Raw genomic sequence first — 24,955 nt, 5'->3', positions numbered from 1 at the left:
CCTCTGAAAAACATATCTAAAATATAAAGACTCAGATAAGCTAGAAGTAAACAGAAAAAGTTATACCATGCAATTATGGCATAATTGTTATACCGTAATTGAAATTAAAAGAAAGCCAGAGTGTCTATATTAATATCAGAGAAATAGATTTCAGAACAAAGAATATTAGCAGAAAAACCAAGGCAATTTCACGATGATGAAAGGGTCAATTAACCCAGAAAACATAAAAACCATAAATATTTGTACCCTTAGTAAGGTGAGCGAGTTGAAAGAAGCATAACTGAAGTTGTAAATTTCCATAATCCTCTCTCAGTAACTGATAAAACAAGCAGACAGAAAATCAGCAAATATATAAGACTTGAAAATACTCTCAAACAACTTAACCTAATTTATAATGCTAGAAATCTCCACTCAACCTCTGTGCAATACACATTGTTTTAAAGTACACATGCAACATTTATCAAGATAGGTATTCCGGTCCATAAAATAAGGCTCAAAAATTTAGATGGAGCTACATCATACAGTATATTCTCTAGCCACAGTGGAATTAAACTAGAAACCAATAAAACAAAAGTATCTGAAAAAATACAAATATTTGCACATTAAAAAGCACAATTCTAAGCAATCCATGAATGAAAGAAGAAACTTTAGAAAATATCCTGTACTGAAATACAATAAAAGCATAACATACATAATGAATTTCTGGGAAGCAACTAAAGCAATGATTAAATGGAAATTTATAGCTAAAAATTATTATATAAGAAAATATAAAAGATCTGAAATAAAAGGTTTATGCATCTACCTTAAGAAGACAGAAAAAGAACAAAACTCAGTAGAAGGAAGAAAACAATATAGAAACAGAAATCAATTAAATTGAAATCAGAACATCAATAGGTAAAATCAATAAAATCAAAAACTGGTTCTTTGAAACATCCCAAAAAATTGACAAGCCCCAGCATCCTGATGGACCAAAAAAAAAAAAAAAAAAGAAAATTCATGAATTACCAATATCAGGAATGAAAGGTAGAACATTACTACAGATCCTACAGACAAGCTAATAAATTTGAAAACTTGGATGAGATGCTCACATTCCTCAAAAGACACAAATTAAAACTACAACTCAATAAAAGTTAAAAAAAAAAAAAAAGCCCATAGCTATTAAAATTACATTCACAACATAAAACATTTCCCTCAAAGAATCCCCAAGTCCATATGGCCTCACCAGTAAATTTGATTAATCATTGAAAGAATAAATAATACAAATCTTACATAAACTCTTTCAGAAATTAGAAGAGAAAAAAACACTTGCCAACTCATTTTATGAGGTCAGTATTACTCTGTAAATGGAACCAGATGAAGACATCATAATTAAATAAAACTAGAACAATATGTCTCATAAAAGGAGCCTGAACACTTAACTTAGAAAATTAAATCTAGCAATATAATACAGCATGACAAGATGAGTTCATCCCAAGAATGCAAGATTGGTTTAACATTGCCAAGAAAATCAATGTAATTTACCATATTAACATAATGAAGGGAAGAAACCATATAATCATCTCAAAAGAAAGAGAAAATGCACTTGACTAAAATTGACATTCATGATTAAAACTGAGCAAACTAAGAACAGAGAATAATTTCCTCCATCTGGTAAGAAAAAAAAAAAAAATCTTTGAAAAACCTACAGTTAATGTAATAATTTAATGGTGAAAGCCCAAATAGTCTCCCCAAGGATTGGGAGAAAGAACAAGGACTTCCACTGTCAGCACTTCTATTCAAGTGGAGTTATAAAGCAGTGTAAAAAAAGAGAAGCATAGAAAGGAAAAAAGGGAGAAAAGAAAGAAGGGGAAGACAGAGAGAAAAGGAAAAGAGGAGAAAAAGAAAGAAAAAGGAAGGAAGGAAGGAAAGAAGGAAGGGAGGGATGGAGAGAGGGAAGGAGGGAAGGAGGGAAGGAAAGAAGGAAGGAAAGAAAGAAGGAAAGAAAAAGAAAGGCATACAAATTAGAAAGAAAAGAAAAAATAAAAATATTTGCAGAGAGCATAATCAGGTATACAGAAAATCTTAAGAAACTTACAAAAAAGCCACAAAAACTAATAAGTGAATTTAGTAAGGTTGCAGGAGTACCAATAAACAAGTAGAATACCAATAAACAAGTAGAATATCAAAAATTTTAAACACTATTTATAATAGCATATAAAATCATAAAATATTTAGAAGCACCTTTAACAAAATATAAGATCTGTACACTAAAAACTAGCAAATACTTCCAAAAGAAATTAAAGAAGACCTAAATAAATGGATAAATATACCATGTTCATGGATGAGAAGACTCAATATTGTTAAGATGTCAATTCTCCCCAAATTAAACTATATAGTCAATGTAATCTCATTCAAAAATCCAAGCAGAGGTCAAGTGCAATGGCTCACACCTGTAATCTGAACACTTTGGGAGGCTGAGGTGAGCAGATCACCCTGAGGTCAGGAGTTTGAGACCAGCCTGGCTAATATGGTGAAACCCCATCTCTACTAAAAATACAAAAATCAGCCAGGCATGGTCGCACGTGCCTGTAATCCCAGCCTCTCAGGAGGCTGAGGCAGGAGAATCACTTGAACCGGAGAGGCAGAGGTTGCAGTGAGCTGAGATCACACCACTGCACTCCAGCCTGGTCAACACAGTAAGACTCCATGCCCACCCCCACCCCACCCCCAAAAATCCAAGCAGATTGTTTTGTAGAAATTACAAACTGATAGTAAAATTTATATGAAAATGCAATGGTACTAAAATAGCCCAAAAAATTCTTTAAAAGAACAAATCTGGAGTATATACACTACATAATTTTATGTATTAAAATAGCCTATAAAATTTTTAAAAGAGCAAATCTAGAGGATTTATGCTACATGATTCTAAAATACATTGTAAAGCTACAGTAATCTAGATTCTGTGATATTGGTGTAAGAATAGACAATGAAACAAAACAGAGTTTAGAAATAGATACATACATCTATGGTTAATTACTATTCAACAAAAGGGTCAAAGTAATTCAATATGGAAAAGATACTCTTTTCAACAAATTGAACCGAAACTTGAACCGAAACAACTAGACATCCTTAAAGGAAAAACAAATCCAACCCTTACCTCTAACTATATACAAAAATTGATTCCAAATAGATCATATACTTAGATGTAAAATCTTAAACTATGTAACTTCTGGAAGCATAGAATTTCTTTCCAACCTTACGAGAGACCAAAAAAGGACCACAAAAGAAAAAAAAAGATAAATTTCAATTAATGTATGAAAATTGAAAACTCCTTCTCTTTGAAACACCTAAACAGGGAAGCCCTCAATGAGAGAGCATATTCACATTAAGTTGACAAAAGTCTTATATTTTGAACATACAATATAATAAGATAATAAAATAAGCACCCCAATTTTAAAATGAGCAAAAACTTCATTGGTAACTTCGCATACACATACAAAGGGTAAGCAAACCTGAGAAGGTAAGAATACAGAGGGAAAGATAAATATATGAAAATAGTGGTTATGGTAGACACAGAGTACAAAACATGAAAATCTGACCTAAGAATCACACCCTTTCACCAGAAGCAAAATTAAGTTCTCTCTGAAGGAATATATCATACTAAGTCTCAAATTAGCTTTATAGTTTTTATATCTATTGTCTTCAACACAATAAAGAAACAACCACAAAACAAGAAGACAAGAAAACAAAAGAAACAACAGACAAGAGTCAGAATCTCTAGGGATCCAGAACACTGAGTCATCAGAAACAGATTTTAAAATAACTATGCTTAATATGTTCTATAACGTAGAAGATAAGTAAGAGAATGTCATCAAAGAACTGGAAATACACACACACACATACACACACACACACACATACTCACATGTACATATGGACCAAATCGAAATTCCAGAAGTGAAAAATAGAATAGGGGGGCAGAATTTGGGGAATGTGGGTCAAAGGATACAAAACTTTAGAAAGAAAAGATATACAATAACCAAAATTAAAAACGTAATTAGAAGGCTAAAGAATTTGAGAACAGGAAGACACATCAGAAAAAGATTCAGCATGAAGCACAGAAAGATGAAATGGTGGGGGATGGGGAATTCAAAAAAATATGCATAAAAGGATGCATGAGAGAAAGGTCTAACATAAATGCCATTAGAATTCCAGAAAGAGGGATAAGAATGTGTCAGAAGCCACTTTTGAAGAGATAAGGAAATTTCTAGTTACAACCATAATAAAAAGCTGGTATTGAACTTATCTTTCCACTGGACAAAGTGTATGAAGCAACTGGTTTCAGGCATTGGGCACAGACACAGCACAGGGCTGCTCTCCTTTTTGAAAAGTAAAGCATACAAGTTAAATTCTACATTCACCTTGGCTTTCTGCCTGGTGATATTTCCAAACTGTGGCATAGAATAATGGAACTCAATAAAAAATCAGCATTTTTGGTGGGTAGAAGAAACAGATTTTCAGTGGGTAGAGAAATCAACATAAAGAAATGCTAAGGCGGATGGAATTTGTGAGTAAAGGTAGAGAACAGAGGAGAGCTACCGAGAAGAGGTATCACAGATCAGTGGAAGGGCATCCCTCAGGTCCTTGGCCTGCATGTGCTCAGAACAAACTTCTGCAAGGACTAGCAGGGAACTCTGCTCAATGGTTGAAAGCAGAACAGAGATTTTGGAGGTCACACAGGGCTAGGTACATGTTGTATTTCCAGTGTAGCCAAAGCAAAGAACTTCAGTGAACACACCAGAAATTCAGGAGACAATAGGTTGTAACAGATAGGTCATACCTTAGGAATGAAGACCATGCTCTAGGCCTAAGTTTAAAAATTTTTGGACATAGAGTTGTTCATAGTAATCCTTCACTATCCTTTTAATGTCCATGAGATCAGGAAATAATAATATCTATTTCCTTTCTGATATTAGAAATGTGTGTCTAATGTATTTTCCTCTTTTTCCTTGGAGGGAGGGAGGGAGGGAAAAACAAAAAACAAAAAAAATGTACAAGTAAAATTTGTTTTCAGAGATCAAAAAGGCTACAAAATCTGAAAATTTAAAATAAAAATAAATAAATAAAGCTAAGCCTTGATGCAAGAAGGTGATCCACCAGTAACTTCATACCAGTAAATACGAAATACAAAATTCAGTGCTTTTTAGACTAAATAAAATAGTTCAGAGTCTCTACAACATATTCTTTACAATGCCCATCATACAATAAAAAATTTACAAGGCATGTGAAAGGACTAGAAAATGTGATCCATAATCAAGAGGAAAAGAGTGAAAAGAAGCAAATGACCTAGACTCATTTCAAATTAAAAATAAGAATTTTAAAATAAGTAGTTCAAATATGTTAAAGAATATACAGAAATAGATCATTCAGATGAAAATTCCCAGAGAGAGATGAAAACAGTAAAAAATAGCTAAAAGAAAATTCTAGACCTAAAAATATAATTAGAAAAGATAGCATATATAAAATTACTAACTCATTCGACCGACTTTTAAAAAATATTGGACACAGCAGAAGAAAGGATCAGTGAACTTGAAAAATTAATACAAATCCAAACTAATGCACAGGTAAACATTTTCTTAAAATGGAGTATTTGATACCTCTGGAAAAGTACGAAATAGTTTTTTAAAGCCCCAGAATAAGAGGAGGAAAAAGAAATGGCAGAATAAATATTTGGATAGAATAATATCCCAAATTTTTCCCAAACTGATGAAGAACACAAAACCACAGATTCAAGAAGCTCAGCAAACCCCAAGCAAAATAAGTACAAAAAGCACCATACTTAAGCAGAATGTAATGAAAGTACCAAATACCAAAAATAAACAGAAAATATTTCAAAGAGGCAGAAAAAAATATCATATTACATTCAGAGGTACAATTACAAGAACAATATGTAACTTCCTATTGGATACAATGAATTGACATCTTTAAAGAGTTAAATGAGAGAAGCAATGTTCACTAATTACAACAGATTTACCATAGATATCAAAACAAAAAGGTAACTAGAACCCAGATATTTGCAAGTTAAACTACTCTCCTAAATAACACAGGCAATAAAGATATAACAATTAAAATGTTTAAATATTTTTAAATGAATGCTAGTAAAGACCCAAAATATCAAAATTTGTGGGATGCAGCAAATGCAGACCTTAGAGGGAAGGTGGCAATTTTATATGGATAATTAGAAAAAAATTAATGTTGGAAATAAACAATCTAATTTTTTAATCCCAAGAAGCTAGGAAAAAGAAGAAAAAATTAAATTCAAGAAAGTAAAAGGAACAAGATAGTAAAGGTAAAAGCAGAAAACAATGATACACAAAGAACACAACTTCTATTGTTTTTCTGTTTTTTTGTTTATTTGTTTTAGTATATGTAAGCATTTGATGAAATTTAAGAACTGGTTGGATGTGGGTGGCTCATGCCTGTAATCCCAGCACTTTGGGAGGGCGAGGTGATAGATCACAAGGTCAAGAGATCGAGACCATCCTGGCCAACATGGTGAATCCCCATCTCTATTAAAATACAAAAATTAGTTGGGCATGGTGGTACATACTTATAATCCCAGCTACTTGAGAGGCTGAGGCAGGAGAACTGATTGAACTCGGGAGGCAGAGGTTGCAGTGAGCTGAGATCACACCACTACACTCCAGCCTGGTGACAGAGCGAGACTCTGTCTCAAAAAAAAAAAAAAAAAAAAAAAAAAAAATTAAAAACTATTCAGAATAAAATCTCCAAGTCAACTGGAAATAAAATTTAACTTTCTGAAACTGATATAAAGGAGATTTGCAAAACCCTACAGTTAATAGCATATTTAATGGTAAAATATTCCCTCAAGTTAGGAGCAAAGCAACAGTATCTAATATGGCTTGGATTTGCTTCCTTACTCAAATCTCATGTCAACTTGTAATCCTCAGTGTTGGAGGAACAGCCTAGTGGGAGGTGACTAGATTGTGGGGGTGGATTTCCCCTTTGCTGTTCTCATAATAGTGAGTGAGTGCACAGAGAATTGGTTGTCTAAAAGTGTGTGGCACCTCCCCACCACCTCTCCCTCCTGCCAGCCACGTGAAGATGTGCCCGCTTCTGCTTTGCCTTCCGCCATGATTGTAAGTTTCTTGTGGCCTCCCCAGAAGCAGAAGCCAGTACAACCCACAGAACCATGAGCCAATTACACCTCTTTTCTTTATAAACTACCCAGTTGTAGGTATTTCTTTATAGTCATGTGTGAACAAACTAATACAGAAAATTAACACTAAACAAGTGGGGCATTGCCATAAAGATACCTGAAAATATGGAAGCCACTTTGGAACTGGGTAATGGGCAAAGGTTGAAACAGTTTGGAAGGCTCAGAAGAAGACAGGAAAATGACAGAAAGTTTGGAACTTCCTAGAGACTTGTTAAATTGTCATGACTGAAATGCTGACAGTGATATGGACAATGAATTCCAGGCTGAGGCAGTCTCAGATAGAGATGAGGAACTTATTGAGAACTGCAGTAAAAGTCACTCTTGCTATGCTTCAGCAAAGAGAATGGCAGAATTGTGCCACTGCTCTAGGGATGTGTAGAACTTTGAATTTGAGAGAGATGATTTAAGGTATCTGTCAGAAGAAATTTCTAAGCAGCAAAGTATTCACAGTGTGGCCCAGCTGCTTCTAACAGTGCATGCTTATATTCATAAGCAAAGAGATTACCTGAAACTGAAACTTATATTTAAAAGGGAAGCAGAGCATAAAAGTTTGGAAAATTTGCAGCCTGACCATGTGGTAAAAAATAAAAACCCATTTTCTGGGGAGGAATTCAAGCCAGCTGCAGAAATTTGCAGAAGTAAAGAGGAACCAAATGTTAATATCCAAGGTAATGCAGAAAATGTCTTAAAGGCATTTCAGAGAACTTTGTGACACCACCTCACATCACAGGCCCAGAGGCCTAGGAGGGAAGAATGGTTTCATGGGCAGGGCCCCGCTGCCCTGCACAACCTCAGGACACTGTTCACTGTTTTATAGCCACTCCAGCTCCAGCTGTGGCTAAAAGGTTCCCAAATACATCTCAGGCTACTGCTCCAGAGAGTGCAAGCCACAATGCTCTGTGGCTTCCACGTAGTGTTAAGCAGAGGGTATGCAGAGGGCAAGAGTTGAGGCTTGGGAGCCTGTGCCTAGATTTCAGAGGATATATGGAAATGCCTGGATGTCCAGGCAGAAGTCTGCTGCAGGGATAGGGCTCTCATGGAGAACCTCTACCAGGGCAATGTGGAGTTGAAGCCCCTAAAAAGAGTCCCCAGTGGGCACTGTCTAGTGGAGCTGTGAGAAGAGGGCCACCGTCCCCTAGACCCCAGAATGGTAGATCCACCGATGGCTTGCACCACGCACCTGGAAAAGCTGCAGGCACTCAACACCAGCCCATGAAAGCAGCTGCAGGGATGTACCTTGCAGAACCACAGGGGCAGAGTTGCCCAAGGCCTTGGAGCCAACCCCTTGCCTTAGTGTGGCCTGGATGTGATACATGGAGCCAAAGTAGATTTTTTTGGAGCTTTAAAATTTAATGACTGCCCTGCTAGGTTTTGGACTTCATGGGCCATGTAGCCCCTTTGTTTTAGCCAATTTTTTCCTTTTGAAAAGGGAGCATTTACCCAATTCCTGTACCCCCATTATAATCTGGAAGTAACTAACTTGTTTTTTATTTTACAGGATCATAGGTATAAGGGACGTGCCTTATCTCAGATGAGACTTCAGGCTGTTGACTTTTGAGTTAATGCTGCAATGAGTTAAGACTTTGGATGACTGATGGGAAGGCATGATTGTATTTTGAAATGTGAGAAGGACATGATATTTTGGAGGGGCCAAGGGTGAAATAATATGATTTGGATTTGTGTCCTCACCCAAATCCCATGTTGAATTGTAATTCCCATGGTTGGAGAAGGGGCCTGGTGAGGGGTGATTGGATCATGAGGATAGATTTCCTCCTTGCTGCTCCCATCACAGTGAGTGAGTGCTCAGATAATTGGTTGTTTAAAAGTGTGTGTACACCCTCCCCCCACCAGCCATGTGAAGATGTGCCTTCTTCCCCTTCACCTTCTGCCATTATTGTAAGTTTCCTGAGGCCTCCCTAGAAGCAGAAAACTGTACTTTCCACAGAATCATGAGCCCGTTAAACCTCTTTTCTTTATATATTAACAAGTTTCAGGTATTTCTTTATGGTGGGTGTGAAAACAGACTAATCCAATATCCATTCTTATCAATTCTATTCAATAGACTTTCTGTTGTGAAAATAATGGACAATAAAACAAAGAAAGAAAACAGCAATAAGTGATAAAAAGATTTGAAAGGAAATAGCACAGATGACACCATTACCTAATAGAAAATCCAACTAATAAACAAAGTACTTGAACCAATAATTGAATTTAGCAAACTCATGAGATAAAAGATCAATACGTAAAACTCACTTGGATTTCCCTACACAAGCAATAAACAATTGGAAATTAAATTTTAAAATAATGCCATTTACAATAGCATCAAAAAATTCAAACACCTAGGAATTCATTTAACAAAAGAAATGCAAGACTTCTACAGTGAAAAATACAGAGCACTGCTGAGATAAATTTTAAAAGACCTAACTAATAGAAAGATATGCCACATTCATGGATTCAAAAATCCAATATTGTTAAGATGTCATTTCTTTCCAAATGTAATCACAGATTAACACAATCCAGATTAAAATCCCAGCAGGATTATTTTGGCAGAAATTCTTGTTGTTGTTGTTGCTGCTGCTGCTGTTTTTAATAAACAGAGATAGGGTCTCACCATGTTGCCCAGACTGATCTTGACCTCCTGGCCTCATGTGACCCTCCCACCTCGGCCTCCCAAAGTGCTAGAATTATAGGTGTGAGCCACCATGCCTGGCTTTTTTTGGGTTTTCTGACTTTTTCTTTTCCAACAGAAATTGAAAATTGAAAGCTGATACTAAAATTTAAACGGAAATGCAAAGTCTCTAAAATAGCCAAAGTAGTCAAAGAAAAAGAACAAATATAGAGATTTGAACTATCTGATTTCAAGGCTATAACATAAAAATATTTAAGACAAGTGTACTAGTGTACAGACAGAGACACAAATAAATGAAAACAAAACACAGTCCATAAATAAACCCACATAGGACCATGGGGCCAATATAATTCAAAGGGGAGAAAATCTTTTCAACAAAGGGCACTGGAAATAAGGAAATATAAATCATAAGGAAGACAATAAGCCATACCTATCATACACAAAAATTAAACTTAAGACAGATCATAGACTTAAATGTAAATATAGACCTTCTGGAAGGGAAAAATCTTCACAATCTTGGAGAAGGCAAAGATTTCTTAGACAGGATATGAAAGGTATTAACCATAAGAGCAAAAATGATAAATTTGAGTTTACTGGAATTAAAAACTCATGCTCATCAAAAAAGACAGTTAGGGAAATAAAAGTGTAACCCCAAGACTGGAATAAAATATTTGTATTATATAAATCTGACAAATGACTTGTGTCAAACTAAATAAAGAACAACTACATATCAACAACAAAAAAGATAAAGAACCCATCAATAATTGGCAAAAGACTTTCTCAGGAACTTCATAGGATATAGGAATAACCAATAATTATATAAAAATGTGCTCAACAGCAGTTGTCAAAGAAATTTAAATTAAAGCCACAAGATACACACTCACCAGAATGGCTAAAATCAAAAACATGGACAATTGCAAGTGATAGCAGAGTGAAGAGCAACTGAAACTCTCATAAATTGTTGGATGAAATGTAAAATGGCATAAACACTTTAGAGAACTCTTTAAATATTTCTTATAAACTCTATGACCCAGCAATTCCAGTCCTAGGTATATACCCAAGAGAAATAAATGCATAAGCCCACAGAAAAACTTGCATAAGATATTCATAGCAGCTTTATGTATATTGGCTAAAAACTGAAAACAACCCAAATATACATCAATAGGAAGGCTGATAAACAAATGACATATCCATGCAATGGAATACTTAGCAATAAAAAAAAAAAAGAACTACTAATATCCACAATAACATGGACTAATCTCAGTAATATGTTGACTGAATGGAGTCAGAAATGAAGAAATATATAGTGTTTGATCTCCATTTACATGAATACCTGAATTAGGTGAATATATGAATTACATAGAAACCAGAATAGTGATCACTGCAGAATGAGAGAAGGGGATGGTGTTTGGAAAAGTCATACCATTACTTTCTGGGTTGGTGGAAACATTCCATTATCTATCTGGATGATGACTACATGAGCATTATATGTCTGTCATAATTGACCCAGCTGTACATTTGATACTCGTGTATCTAACTTATGTAAAATATGCCTTAATAAAGTACTATCACTAACAAAAGAGAGATAAGCCTGACAATTTTCTAGTGACAAAATACATCAAGCCACAGATCAACAAGTCCTATGAACCCCTCCAAAAAGACAAACATACATAATATCATAACTAGATATATCATAGTAAAGCTGCCAAAAATAAAAAATAAAGAGAAAGCTTTTAAGATAAAGAAGAAAACAGTTTACCTTCAAAAGAGTAATAATTGGCAATTGACTTTGATAGTCAATTTTTTATAGAAACAATGAAAATGAGAAAATCATTAAATACCTTCAAAGTATGAAAAATAAAATGACTGCCAATCAAGGCTAGCCTGGCCAACATGGTGAAACCCCATCTCTACTAAAAATACAAAAATTAGCCAGGAGTGGTGGCAGGCGCCTGTAATCCCAGCTACTCGGGAGGCTGAGGTAGGAGAATCGCTTGAACTCAGTAGGTAGAGGATACAGTGAGCCGAGATCACCCCATTGCACTCCAGACTGGGTGACAAGAGTGAAACAATGTCTCAATAAATAAATAAATAAACAAATAAATAAATAAATGTATACACTGAGAAAACAGCCTTAAGAAACAAAGGCAAAGCAAACATTTCCAGACAAACACTAACTGAGAAAATGTATCTTCAGTAGAATGGCACTAAAGGAAATGTAAAAGGATATTATTTTAAAACATAGGAGCTTAGAGATATAAAAAGGGAAAAATAGCAAGAAAAGGGAAAATATAATCTAACTGACTGCACTGAACAACAGTAATTATGTTTTGTGGAATATATATATAAAATATATCTACATAAAATAAAGTATAGCATGGAAGTCAGGAGGGAGTAAACGGAGTTAAAATCTTCTTCCACTTTACCACTTTACACAAAAATATAAAAGTACTACTTTATACTGGACACTGATAAGTCGAGAATGCATGATATAATCCCTAGGGTAATGATTGAAAGAACAGTAGAGGACTAGATAACTTACTAAGTCAAAGACGGGGTGATGAAATATTTAAATATACTTAATCAGTGCAAAAGAGGCCCAAAAAAAGAGAGAAGAAAGAAAGAAAAAAGCAGGAAAAATAGATTACAATAGAAAATTGTGGATTTAAAGTCAAATATACCAGTAACAAATATACCAGTAACTATATTACATATATATGGGCTAAATACTCCAATTAAAAGGCAAAAATTGTAAGTATTGAGTTTAAAGAACTATATGCTGATTAAAAAACACACATCAAATATAATACAAAAAAATTGAAAATTAAAAGATGGGAAAAGTTATACCATGCAAACACTCATGAAAGCTGGTATAGCTATATTAGTATAACACAAAGTAGATTTTAACACAAAAAGTATTAGAAGAGATAAAGACATGCATTTCAGAATGGTAAAAGTTTCAATTAGCTGGGAAGATACTACATTCTAAACTTGTATACTTCATTCTAAACTTGTATACACCTAATAATGCAGCCTGAAAATATATAAAGCAAACATTGACAGAGCTACAAAGAGAAATAGACAAATCCACAGTCATAGTAAGAGATTTTTAACACCCTGCTCTTGGTAACAGATAGAAGATATGGGCAAAAATATAGTGAGAATATACAGGATTTGAACTAAACAATTACAAATTTGATTTCATTGATACATGTAGAACACTGCACAAACAACTGCCAAATAGAAGTTCTTTTTAAGTTCTTTACACAGGAACATTTACAAAAATGACCATATGCTCAGCCCTAAAGAAAGTGTTAAAAATGTCAATGGAATGAAATAATACAAAGTATGTCATCTGACCACAGAAGGATAAAGCTATAAATCTCCTTCTAAATGACCCACGGGTCAAAGAAGAAACCATGAAGGATGTAGAAATCAGTGTAGCACAGGATTTAGGAATCGGCATAGCAGTGAGATTTAAGGCACTGCAATAAGGCAAGAAGACATAAAAGGCTTACGGATTGAGAAAGAGACATTAAATGTGTATCATTCAACAATAATATAATTGTGCGCATTAAAGTAATTTTTAAGCAAGACTACAACAATAAATTATTAGAACTGAAAAGTGACTTAGCAAAGTTGCTGATTACAAGACCAATATACTAAAAATTAATTGCATCTACAGAGTAGCAACAAAGTTAGACAATGTAATTTTTAAAACATATATAATTGACAATATTATTCTAAAAATAAATATCCAGGAATAAACTACATGAGAGATATGCCAGACATCTGCACATGTACAGCTAGTAGAAAACTAGAAAAAGATTGAAGGCAACTTAAAAAAAAGCCTAAATAAATGAAGAGATATACCATGTTCATGGATTGGAAGATTCAATATTATAAATATGTCAGTTTCCCAAATTGATCAAGATTATCCCAACACAGATTCAAGACAATTCCAATCAAAATCCTAGTGGTATGAGTGTTTGTATATGTTTAACTTGACAAATTCTTTAACTTAGCAAAGAGCTAGGAATAGGCAAGATATTATTGAAGGAGGAGGAAGAAATGAAGGAGGAGAAGGAGAAAGAACAGAAAGAGGAGAAGATAGGTTAAGACAAGGAAGATGAAGAGAGCAATAATAACAAGGTAAAGGACTTGCACAGGTGGATATCAAATTTTATTAAGCTACAGTAATTAAAACAGTATGGTATTGGTAAAAGGAAAAATACACCAGTTGAACTAAGAATCCAGAGACAGAACCATTTTTAAATAGACACTTGATTTATGATAAAAATGGTACCACAGAGCAGTAAGGAAAGAATAACATTTTCAATAAATAATGTTGAGTCAACTGGCTATCCGTAAGAGAAGAGATTGGCCATTACTTCATACCATATAGAAAAATTAATTCCAGATACATCTAAAAGATGAAAAACAAAGATTATAGAAGATGACAAAAAGTATTGTAATTTTGGGGTAGGGAAGGATTTTCTTAGACAGGACATAAAAAGGATTAAATATGAAAACAAAGAATGCTAAGTTGATAACATTAAAATAACTTTATTTAATGATAAGACAATATTAAGAAAATAAAAAACAAGATATTTGCAACACATATAACTGACCAAGATCATATAAGAGGATATTCAAATGGCAACTAAACATAGGAAGAAATGTTCAGCTTCACTAGTAATCAGGAAATTCAAATTATAATAACAATAAGATACTTCTACACACCCTTGAAAATGGCTAAAATTTTTAAAGTGAACAAAACAAATAATAACCAAAATGTGGAAAATAAGACAAAAAGAACTCTCATACACTACTAATGAGAGGATAAATTAATACAGCTACTTTGGAAAGCTGTTTGCTATTATCCATTAAAGTTGGATATATGTACATCCTCCAATCCAGGAATTCCACCTTAGGCACCTAACAGAAATGTATGCAAGTATGCACCAAAAGACATATACAAAGATGTTCATAGGAACATAATATATAAAGCCAGAAAGTGGGAATAATCCAAATGTCCACTAATAATAGAATGGATAGGTAAACTATGTTACATTCATTTGGTAGAATAGGCACAGCAATAAAAATGAACAAAGTACAGTTATCCTCAACACCATGAACAAATCACGTACACACAACACACACACACTCACACACACAAATAAATAATGGATTATTCTATTTCCATAAAATTCTAAAACAGACAAAACTAATCTCGGGTATTGGAAGTCATGTCAGTAGTTACTTTTGGGGTATAAGAGGGAGCATATAGTAGGAGGTGGTCCATGAACACATAAATTTGTGATTTTCTGCATGTATACAATGCACCAGTAAAAAAGTCTTAAAACATTTTTAATTATGTAGAGATAAGATTGAGTTAATTAAAAAGGTAACTAAGAACTCAACGTGACATAAAAGAACTGGTAGACCTTCTTGCACTTAACTTGTATACAACTGAAAAATCCAATTGTACTGATGTGATATTTGGTAGCCTAGACCAAAATTTCAACTTGTAGTACTGTCTTGAGTTATTCTCTGTCTGCTTTTGCAACAGTCTGTGTCTTAGAAAGATACAGTCCCTGTGTTGGAAATGTAGAGTCTGTTTCTTTGAGATGTACGTCTTGGGTAACATCTTTTGTCCTATAGTTCAAATGGAAACTAAACAATAACTGGTGCTGTTCCTTACTAACGAAGGCTAAATTATTTACAAGTGGGGCATTGTAACAGGAAAATTGCTAAATGATTTCTTTCTCTCCCACAGAAGCAGAGAAGCACAGAACAACATAAGGGCTATTTTCATTGTCAAGAAACTTAAGTTATAATTTTTTGCATCTTTTCTTTTAAACAGGAGAAAAAGTCATTTTAATTATATACATACACATGGGAGTCCCACAAAAATATGAGACATCAATGTTTTGCATCTTTTTTTGTTGTTGTTTTGAGATGGAGTCTAGCTCAGTTGCTCAGGCTGGAGTGCAGTGGTGCCATCTTGGCCCACTGCATCTCCACATACTGGGTTCACGCCATTCTCCTGCCTCAGCCTCCCGAGTAGCTGGGACTACAGGCGCCCGCCACCACACCCAGCTAAATTTTTTTTGTATTTTTTTTAGAGACAGGGTTTCACCATGTTAGCCAGGATGGTTCTCGATCTCCTGACCTCGTGATCCACCTGCCTCGGCCTCCCAAAGTGCTGGGATTACAGGCGTGAGTCACCGTGCCCGGCCAGTTTTTTGCACCTTTAAAACCAAAATAATTGGAGTAGTTGTTGTGGATATACACTAATAAACCAAAAAGGAACAAACATTGTAGACCACCAAATTTTTATTATTTGATCTTCTTTGTAAATATTCCTATGTTAACTATGTTTAGAAAGTAATATATAATTCCTACACATATATGTGAAGTTAAAATTATGGTTAATTACTAACAATCATTAACTCTGTGTGTTCATAGTGATTCTTTAAACTTTTCTGTGTTTGACATCTTTTATCATAAATAGTTGGGAGGAGCTTTGTGTAATTACATACAATATGACCTTAATTGTATTTTAAAGTTCATCAAAACCTGTAAATAAACCAAAATGTTAACAATGGTCATTTCTGGATGGTGGTATTGCTTTTCCTCCTTACATATTGCTATAATTTATCTTTTTTTTTTTTTTTTGAGATGGAGTCTTGCTCTGTTGCCAGGCTGGAGTGCAGTGGTGCAATCTTAGCTCACCACAATCTCCGCCTCCTGGGTTCAAGCAATTCCCCTGCCTCAGCCTCCCAAGTAGCTGGGATTACAGGCATGTGCCACCACGCCCAGCTAATTTTTTGTATTTTAGTAGAGATGCGGTTTCACCATGTTAGCCAAGATGGTCTCCATCGCTTGACCTCGTGATCTGCCCACCTCAGCCTCCCAAAGTGCTGGGATTACAGGCGTGGGCCACTGTGCCGGCCACATGTTACTGTAATTTTTCTATAACTAAATTGTACTTTTTAAAATAAACTTACTTATTATTTTTTTAAAATTTATTTTATGTTTTTGAGATGGAGTCTTGGTCTGTCGCCCAGGCTTCAGTGCAATGGTGCAATCTCGGCACACTACAACCTCTGCCTCCCAGGTTCAAGGGATTCTCCTGCCTCAGCCTCCCGGTAGCTGGGATTACAGGCGTGCACCACCACGACTGGCTAATTTTTGTATTCTTAGTAGAGATAGGTTTTCACCATGTTGGCCAGGCTGGTCTCCAACTCCTGACCTCAGGTGATCCACCTGCCTCCACTTCCCAAAGTGCTGGGATTATAGGCGTGAGCCACCACACTTGGCCAGATTTTTACTTTTTAAAGAGGAAATACTGTAAATCACTGGGAAAACAAACAAAAGTTGCTGGTTCCTAAGAAAGCATTTCATCTTTGAGCTTCCAAGTCAATAAAATCCATCCAATTTTCATTATTAAGAATATTAGGGGTTATAGTGCCATTTAAATACTGATGATACTCTTTGGTATGTCTTGTAGTAGGCATTGCAGACAATTTCTAATGCTTTACCTAATGTTTAATTAAAGGACTGAATTGAAAAAAGTGATGTAACACAGTTAAAGTAGAAAAATGTGGGGCTCAAATTCAATCTGTGCTCTTATTATTTGTGTGAATTTAGGCATGTTACTTAAACTCTGTCTCCCACTCCTCATCTGTAGAACGGAAATAGGACAACCGACTTCCCAATATTTTTGTAAGGTTTAATTGAGAAAACATCTGTAAAACCTAATATGGTGCCTGGTCCATAGATTGTCTTCAATTAGGAGAGGGCTGAAAAAATTAGATAATATAATAAGCAGCAAAACAATGTCTGACCAGCAGCCAGTGCTGGATAAGTAGTAATCTATATACCAGAATGATTTTTTTTCTGTGATCTTTTGTTTCCTATACAGAATGCCACAGTCTACTAGAATGGGAGTTTCAAGAGAGCTACTTCCCCAGTGCCTAGGACAGTGCCTGGAGGGCAGCAGGCATCCCATAACAGACTGCTGAAAGAACGGAAGCATGAACATGTCATTGTAAGGATGGACTGAAGAATGAATGCCCTCAAACAGAGACATCTTACTTCACAGTGCGTAAGGGAAGATGAAAGTTGCTCTGGTTGTAGTGGGCATAGACTGAGCTATTACAGTGAAGACAGGTTTCACTGAACCTTCCTGGGGGCAGTGGCCATGGGGATGGGTGGAAGTGGCTGTCAATTTGCTGGGCTTTTAGGATGCTCTGAACAGGCAAATCTCATCAAGTGGCTTCTCCATCTAAAACCTATGCCTGGTGTCCCTTTGCTCGTAGGATAAAATCCAAACTCCTTCCCGGGCCTATCAGCCTCTCTGCTCACCTCTGGCTACTCTCCTCCTCTCACTGCAATGTCTGGCTGCACTGGACTTTTTCCAGTTCCTAAATACTATCACGCCATCTTCTGCCTGCAGTACCTTCTGCCTTGCAACTCACATTTTATCCACTCATGTCTCACCCGTGTCTGACATCTAGTGTGTACATATCCTTCAGGTATCAGCTTAAATGTCACTTACTTGAGAATCTTCCTTAACAAATATCCTTTCCCAAACTTGCCCACCATCCCGGTTAGGTTAAGGACCCTTCCTGTGTGTCCTCACAGCTCTCTGTATTTGTTCTACTTTAGCACTTCTTACCCTGTAAGGCAGTTTTGGGGTCTTTCCCCGACAATTAGAATTTAAGTTCCGGCCCGGCGCGGTGGCTCACGCTTGTAATCCCAGCACTTTGGGAGGCCGAGGCGGGAGGATCACGAGGTCAGGAGATTGAGACCACGGTGAAACCCCGTCTCTACTAAAAATACAAAAAATTAGCCGGCGCAGTGGCGGGCTCCTGTAGTCCCAGCTACTCGGGAGGCTGAGGCAGGAGAATGGCGTGAACCCGGGAGGCGGAGCCTGCAGTGAGCTGAGGTCGAGATCGCGCCACTGCACTCCAGCCCGGGCTACAGAGCAAGACTCTGTCTCAAAAAAAAAAAAAAAAAAAAAATGTAAGTTCCAAGATATTAATGATTTTCATGTTTTCTTTACTGCTTCACCAAGAGTGCCTAATGCCTGCCTAATAGTAGACACTCCATAATTATTTGTTGAATAAAATGAATGAAGTTCCATGTAGTAAGTTCCATGAGACCTGGTTTTGTGTTGGTTCCTGCATAATTAACAGAAAGTACAGTGTCTGGCACAGAGTAGTTACTCATCAAATATTTATCAAATAAATAAATGTTACTTAATACTGATTATCCATTTATACTTCATGTAAGTGTTTATTTCAGGGATCAAATGAGAAGGAGTTAGTGTCAAATATTTCAGTTGTTTCACCTTTTATTCTGTTAATGCTTCCATATGTTGTGCTGCTTTTACATTCAAATTATTCACTTAGCAACACTTAAACATTCTCTACTATCTATGATATACAGCACCAGTGATACCAATTCCCAATTTTAAAAAATTTACTTACTATCTACCTTCATTGTTTTTATTGTTGTCACCATGTATTTTGGGTTTAGAATAAGCCAACCAAGGGTCACCAAAAGCCCAAACAACAAGTATCTCTAACACTTGACTTCAAGTCTTTCATCAGGAACACAAATCAGATACCTGAATTCAATTACATCCCCGTGAAAACCACCTCAAATCACCTTTGTAAATACCAATAATGTGAACAAGTAAGTAGATTCTCAGAACATCAGTGTGCAATCCAACAATAACTTGGAGAAAAGTTAACCTTGCAAAAATATCCATCTCTCTCATTTTCAGAAAATTATATCTACAATTAAGTGGGGCAAAAAGGTGAACAAAGGCATCAAAAACTCCATTAGCCATAGGTTTCTTCTTTGATTTAATAATATACATATACATAAACAACCTCCTAGGACCTGGAGGTTGTTGATTTATTTGTTTTGCGGGATGTTTTGGTAGATATCTGTCATTATATTTAAAGTTAATGTTCTTTTCTCATTATTAATCACACCAAAATTCATTTATTGTTGAATGGCTGAGCAACCAGGCGATCAGGGTCATTTTTTTGTTTGTTTTTTGAGATGGAGTCTCACTGTGTCACCCAGGCTGGAATGCAGTGGCGTGATCTCAGCTCACCACAGCCTCTGCCTCCTAGGTTCAAGTGATTCTCCTGCCTCAGCCTCCCAAGTAGCTGGGACTAGAGGCACGCACCACCACACCCGGCTAAAATTTTTTTGTATTTTTAGTAGAGACGGGGTTTCACCATGTTGGCCAGGATAGTCTCGATCTCCTGACCTCGTGATCTGCCCACCCAGGCCTCCCAAAGTGCTGGGATTACAGGCGTAAGCGACCATGCCTGACTTATTTTTTACTTTTTATTAATTATTATTATTATTTGATTTGATTTGATTTTGAGACACAGTCTGGCTCAGTCACCCAGGCTGGAGTGCAATGACACTCCTTGGCTCACTGCAACCTCCGCCTCCTGGGTTCAAGTGATTCTTCTGCCTCAGCCTTCTGAGTAGCTGGGATTACAAGCATAAGCAACAAAACTGGCTAATTTTTGCATGTTGGCCAGGCTGGTCTCAAACTCTGGACCTCAGGTGATCCGCCCGTCTCAGCCTCCCAAAGTGCTGAGATTACAGGTGTGAGTCACTGTGCCCAGCCTATCGGGGTCATTTAATTTTTTTTTTTTTTTTTTTTTTTTAAGACAGAGTCTCACTGCAGCCAGGCTGGAGTGCGGTGGTGCAATCTTGGCCCGGTGTGATCTTGGCCCATTTCAATCTCTGCCTCCCAGATTCAAGCGATTCTCCCGCCTCAGCCTCCCAACTGGCTGGGACTACAGGCGCGTACCACCACGCCCAGCTAATTTTTGTAGTTTTAGTAGAGACAGGGTTTCACCATGTTAGCCAGGATGGTCTCCATCTCTTGACCTTGTGATCTGCCTGCCTTGGTCTCCCAAAGTGCTGGGATTACAGGCGTGAGCCACCGCGCCCAGTCTGGGTCATTTAATTTTTATTTAGTGCATGAGCTGGTGATATTGAAAGTGCTGCAAGCCTTCTTATCAGAGCAGAATCTGCTAGTTAGGGTTTCTGCTAAATGATGAGCAAATCTGCAGCATCACTCTCACTGCTCATCCCTGTGGAGTGATTAATGGTAACCAGAGTTAAGACCCTCAGCCAGTGGTATAGCAAATGGGACTGAGACTTAAGGCAATTTGCCCTGATGCCATAAATGCTTTTGAAATTGATTTGAATTAATTCATCTTTAAACCACTTAGTTTCAGAAAGAATTTATGACCATGTCCAAAGGCACAGTAAATATAATCCAGCAAGATAAAAATATATGTATAAGTAAGTGAGACCAGTGTGGCACAGGAGAAATACAGATGGGGCATCACAGGGCTCCTCTCCTCTTACCTGTGTACTGCAACCCCCTGTACTCGCTTATTGCCCCAGGAGGTTTTAAATTGGGCCAGTAGTGGAAAAGCATTTGCACAGCTGGAGGCTTCACTTGTGAAGGCCCATACGCAATCACATACAAAAGATCCTAAAGGAAACAGCAAGCATATTTTGACTTAGCATCATGAAATAAAAAGAAAGGTAGAGACTTCAACATTACCAAAGCAGTGAAAATTCTAATGGAGGGGTTGAGGTGAGTAATTTCCCTGGAATCTCATGCAGGCATGTTTCATAGATTAGATCCCGTTAAAACATTGTATTTTTATGATTTATGTATTTACTGGTCCTTCTGTAAATGAGCCCTCACAGGTAGAGTACAAAGTACTTTATCTTCTAACAAATTCATCTCTAATCAGATTGATGTTAAAGAAAGATTTTAGAGTAGCATAAGACAGTTTGCCAAATACTGCATTTGAAAAAATATTTCCCTAATCACATTTCTTAAACATTCACATCTCCTATTTGAAAGAGGACAGATTCTCAAGCAACCTTTCAAATTAAATAAAATTGTTTGTCATAACATATAATATTAGCTTAATTCCAAGAATAAGATACATCCAATTACTTTATCCGTCAAGACACGATGTTCTTAAAGTACTATTTCTGCTCTAAATGATAAATAATTAATCATTAAAGAAAGAATTATAGGTACTGCCACATCAAAATAATAGGACGTCAATAAATTTGACCTAAACAACAGTTTTAATATGTAAACAATTTTTACTGTATTATACAAATTAAGTTTGTGACTATGGGTTAAATGTGACCCAAAACTTACTTTCCAGACTTCTTGTTTATATTTCATGAGGCATTCCAGTAATTGACAATGATACACTGTAATGTAGAAAATGTAATTCGTACATGAAATGTAAATACCAAACAAAACATCCTTTGATATATTATATAACAAATTACTTCAGTATGACTTTTCAGTCTCTAACCATTAAATTAGAAATAACTTCTGTCCATATGTTCATACTTAAAAAATATCACATAAGCCCTTGACCTTATCAGGCTTTGTCCCAAGGTCCTTGAGAATTATTTCATGCTTCATGTTAACAACGGAAATATTTTTAAAGACCCTAGTAATCATACATTCATAAAATAAACTTGTATCAACATAAGATCTACATAGGAAAAAAAAACTAGCCCAACAGAATCATAATAAAAGCTCATATTTATTGAACATTCATCATTTGCTAGATATTGTAGAAAGAGCCTTATATGTATTATCTCACAATTACCATGGTGCAGTTAGGAAACTAAGGCTCAGTTTCCAACTTGCCTAAGGTTGAATGGATAGCAAGTGACAGACTTGACGGATTAGAGTGGGGTTTTATCATTTCATCATCAGTTCCATCTTATAGAGGAATTTTTAAAAGCTACACGACAGCAAGATTCCTTGATTTGCCTATCTTCACTTGGGGAACAAAGATACTTTCAACCTAGTTAGATGCCTTTTGATACCTTCCCTAATCTATATTCCAGGCTTATGCTGACATTGAAGCAGTTCACACTTTATTCACCAATGACCTCCATGTCATTCAATCCAATGGACATTTTTCAGTCTGCACCTTACTTGACTTTTCAGCCACATTCAGTACTGCTGACTACTGTCTCCTTTTTGAAACACTCTTTCCTTGGCTTCATAATATGAATGACCCTCCCCTGTCACCTCTGGTGACAACACTGTTACTACTCAACTGCTGTCAACACCCTTTTTTTCTTGTCCACTTGCCAATTGATATGGTTAAGTTGTGTGTCCCCGCCCAAATCTCATCTTGAATTGTAATCCCCAGGTTTTAGGAAGAGACCAAGTGGGAAGTGATTGGATCATGGGGGCAGTTTGCCCAATGCTGTTCTCGTGATAGTGAGTGAGTTCTCACGAGATCTGATGGTTTCACGAAGGCAGTTTTCCCTGCACTTGCTAGCTGTCTCATTCCTGCCATCATGTGAAGAAGGTCTTTGCTTCCCCTTCACCTTCTACCGTGATTGTTAAGTTTCCTGAGGCTTCCCCAGCCATGTGGAACTGTGAGTCAATTAAACCTCTTTTCTTTATAAATTACCCAGTCTCTGGCAGTTCTTTATAGCAGTGTAAAAACGGACCAATACACAGACTACAAAAGCAAGATACTTTCCCAGAGCCCCTTGCAGCTACAGGTGGCCATGTGACTCAGTTCTGGACAGTAAGAATGAAGAGAAAATCTGCTGGGGAGTTTCTGAGACATACTTTCTCCCTCTGATAAAACAAAAGAGGTACACCAGGAGACTTTTCTCTTAATGACTCTGCTTGATCCTATTACCTGTTTTTGCATGTAGTTATGTAAGGTTATAACAACCTCCATAGTGGCAGCCTTCTTGCAAACATGAGGGGAATTCCAAGATCTCAGTCCCCTGATATTGTGGAGTTATCTTCAGGACTTCCTATTAAGTAAACAACCAATGTGCTTATACTTTAAAGCCTCTGTCAGCCAAAGACATCTTGACAGGGCAACCTCTCTGTCTCTTTGGAGAGCTCATCCTCTTCCTCTGGGCCATTATCTGTTGAAGTTCCTGAAGGCCTAGTCACAGAAACACTCCACATTTCTTTCATTCTCTGCTCTCCCCTAAGCAATCTCACACTCATTCACAACTTCAGCAGCCATCTATATGTAATTCAATGAAGGTCACTGGACACTTGTGTGTGGGCTCAAAGTTCATTAGCTCTAGTCCAAAGCTCTGTTCTGAGCTCCAGACTCATAATACAACTACCTAATTACCAGCTCCTATTAGGTGTCTCAAAGATACCGTGAACACAACACGTCTGAAACAGATCTCAAGATCTTCCCTCAGAGGCCTGATCTTCTTCTTCCAATGCCTCCTTTATCAGTGAGTAGAACCACTGTTACAGTTTGCATCTGTGTCCCTACCAAATCTCAGGTTCAGTTGTAATCCCCAATGTTGGAGGTAGGGGGTAGGTCCTTCATGAATGGTTTAGCACAATCCCTTTTGTGCTACTCTCATGATACAGTTCTCACAAGATCTAGTTGTTTAAAAGTGTGTGGCACCATGCCTGTAATCCCAGCACTTCGGGAGGCCGAGGCGGGTAGATCAAAACTCCTGAGGTCAGGAGTTCAAGACCAGACTGGCCAACATGGTGAAACTCCATCTGTACTAAAAATACAAAAAATTAGCTGGGCGTGGTGGTGGGCGCCTGTAATCCCAGTTACTCAGGAGGCTGAGGCAGGAGAATTGCTTGAACCTGGGAGGTGGAGGTTGCAGTGAGCTGAGATTGCGCCACTGCACTCCAGCCTGGGCAACAAGAGCAAAACTCTGTCTCACAAAAAAAAAAAAAAAGTGGCAACTACCCTTCTCTCTCTTCCTCCTGCTCGAGACACGTAAGATGTGCTTCCCTTTTGCCTTCTACCATGATTATGAGTTTTCTGAGTCCCCCCTTAGAGACAGGAGCTACTATGCTTCCTGTACAGCCTACAGAACCATGAGTCAATGACACCTCTTTTCTTTATATACTACCTAGTCTTAGGTATTTCTTTATAGCAATGCAACAACAAACTAATATGACCACCATGCATCCAGTTAGTGCATCCAGAAACCCACTCTAGCCAATATGTTACCAAGACTTATCAATTTTACTTCCTAAATAG

General features: G+C 36.7%; 1 protein-coding gene across 13 annotated transcripts in view; it reads right to left on the bottom strand.

The window, feature by feature from the left end:
• Nucleotides 1-24,955, bottom strand: part of UNC79 (unc-79 homolog, NALCN channel complex subunit) — a 279,067-nt gene that overhangs the window by 187,065 nt on the left and 67,047 nt on the right. For 12 of the 13 annotated variants that reach the window (XM_007987657.3, XM_037984430.2, XM_007987658.3 and 9 more), the window contains 2 exons: nucleotides 22,090-22,145; nucleotides 21,270-21,399 (listed from right to left, as the gene is read on the bottom strand). The exons of the other annotated variant lie outside the window; for it this stretch is intronic. In XM_007987657.3, coding sequence (XP_007985848.2) covers nucleotides 21,270-21,399; nucleotides 22,090-22,145 — 186 coding nt within the window. The remainder of the gene's footprint in view (nucleotides 1-21,269; nucleotides 21,400-22,089; nucleotides 22,146-24,955) is intronic. 13 annotated transcript variants of the gene reach the window in all.

Source organism: Chlorocebus sabaeus, chromosome 24 (genome assembly GCF_047675955.1).
Source record: "Chlorocebus sabaeus isolate Y175 chromosome 24, mChlSab1.0.hap1, whole genome shotgun sequence".
NCBI classification, from domain to species: Eukaryota; Metazoa; Chordata; class Mammalia; order Primates; family Cercopithecidae; genus Chlorocebus; species Chlorocebus sabaeus.
Note: the sequence above shows the minus strand (reverse complement) of the source record. Positions and strands in the feature narration are given on the sequence as shown.